General features: G+C 37.7%; 2 protein-coding genes across 2 annotated transcripts; both read right to left on the bottom strand.

Moving 5' to 3' along the window:
- Positions 1-2: 2 nt before the first annotated feature.
- On the bottom strand, positions 3-527 carry EIN_368430 (eukaryotic translation initiation factor 2 subunit, putative; the record flags this gene model as incomplete). The annotated part of the gene is made up of 1 exon (XM_004255548.1): positions 3-527. One exon carries the CDS (start codon positions 525-527, stop codon positions 3-5), a length of 525 nt encoding a protein of 174 aa, XP_004255596.1.
- Positions 528-942: 415 nt separating this feature from the next.
- On the bottom strand, positions 943-1146 carry EIN_368420 (transporter major facilitator family protein; the record flags this gene model as incomplete). Its single annotated transcript, XM_004255547.1, has 1 exon — positions 943-1146. A coding segment is annotated over one exon (204 nt), but the record flags the coding sequence as incomplete, so codon positions are not given.
- Position 1147: the final 1 nt, after the last annotated feature.

Genomic DNA, 1147 nt, shown 5'->3' with positions numbered 1-1147 from the left:
GTTCAGTGTTGAAGTGACTTGCAGACGGGACATTGGACAAACTGAGCAACGTATTGGTACACGATAGTCTCGAGATGTGTTGGGTTCAAGTTACCTTTAATAGTAAAGCCGCCTTTCGAGTCGATCGACCCCATCGTTTGTAATTCTTCAAGGACAAACAATTTAACATCTTCTGGAAGTCTGTGAAGACGTTTACAAATATCACTGAAGTTCTGCCAGATCACACGTTTCGAACCATCTCTGACGACTAGAATACGAGGAAGTTCGATCTCTTGTTTTGAAGTGCTTTGAGTCACATTACACTTCTTATAGATCATGTCGAGCATTTGATCGTATGTGTACAAACTCTCACTCTCCGTCTTGGAGGACTTCTTCTCACTCGGCTTTTGTTTCACTTTAATCGCGGAAAAGTCGGGGAGACCAGCCTTCTTTGTCGTCTTTTTCACTTTCTTCACTTTTTTGACAGGCTTTGTTTCTTTGTTGTCTTTCTCGACTACAGCGTCGTGGTTCTCTTCTGGATTGGACATCTTTCTTTTCGAGTTACTTTTTATTCAGTTTTACTATACTTATACTACTCTTGTATTATTAATGTACTATACTCACGATTTCAAACCATATGAAAGAAAAAGAGGAAATATCATTTGGTGGTCTTACTTTTTAGGGTTTTGATGTTTTCAAAAATGATTTTTTCAACTCAATCATACCAAGAAAAAAACAATTTTGGGACATCTATCATTGATGAGTCTTTGATTACTTATTCCCAAAACTGCTGTTTAAAAAGTATAAAATAAGCAAATACTACATTTTTGAATTAGAAATTCGTCCCTCGCATGCGATTTTCAATAGTAAAATTAACTATTACCAATCTCTATTAAATTGAAAGGTGGATATAAAAAGACGTAAAAAAGAAAGGAGAAGGACGACTTCCACTTAAAGAATAGATTAGTTATTATTATCTTCTGGATTGATAAGGAGTGCGTCGTCATCCTTGGTCTTGACAAAATACAACACGATCGAAACGGCTGCTGCAATGAAAGAGCAGACTGTTGAGATGATCATTGCAACAAGGTAGTTGCTCCACGCGGCTTGAATACCCGCCACGATACCACTTGAAATGAACTGAGCGATGACCACAGCGCAATTGAGT

The sequence above is a fragment of the Entamoeba invadens genome, assembly GCF_000330505.1.
Source record: "Entamoeba invadens IP1 unplaced genomic scaffold scaff_1105074726279, whole genome shotgun sequence".
NCBI classification, from domain to species: domain Eukaryota; phylum Evosea; order Mastigamoebida; family Endamoebidae; genus Entamoeba; species Entamoeba invadens.
This window is presented reverse-complemented; position numbering and strand designations above follow the sequence as displayed.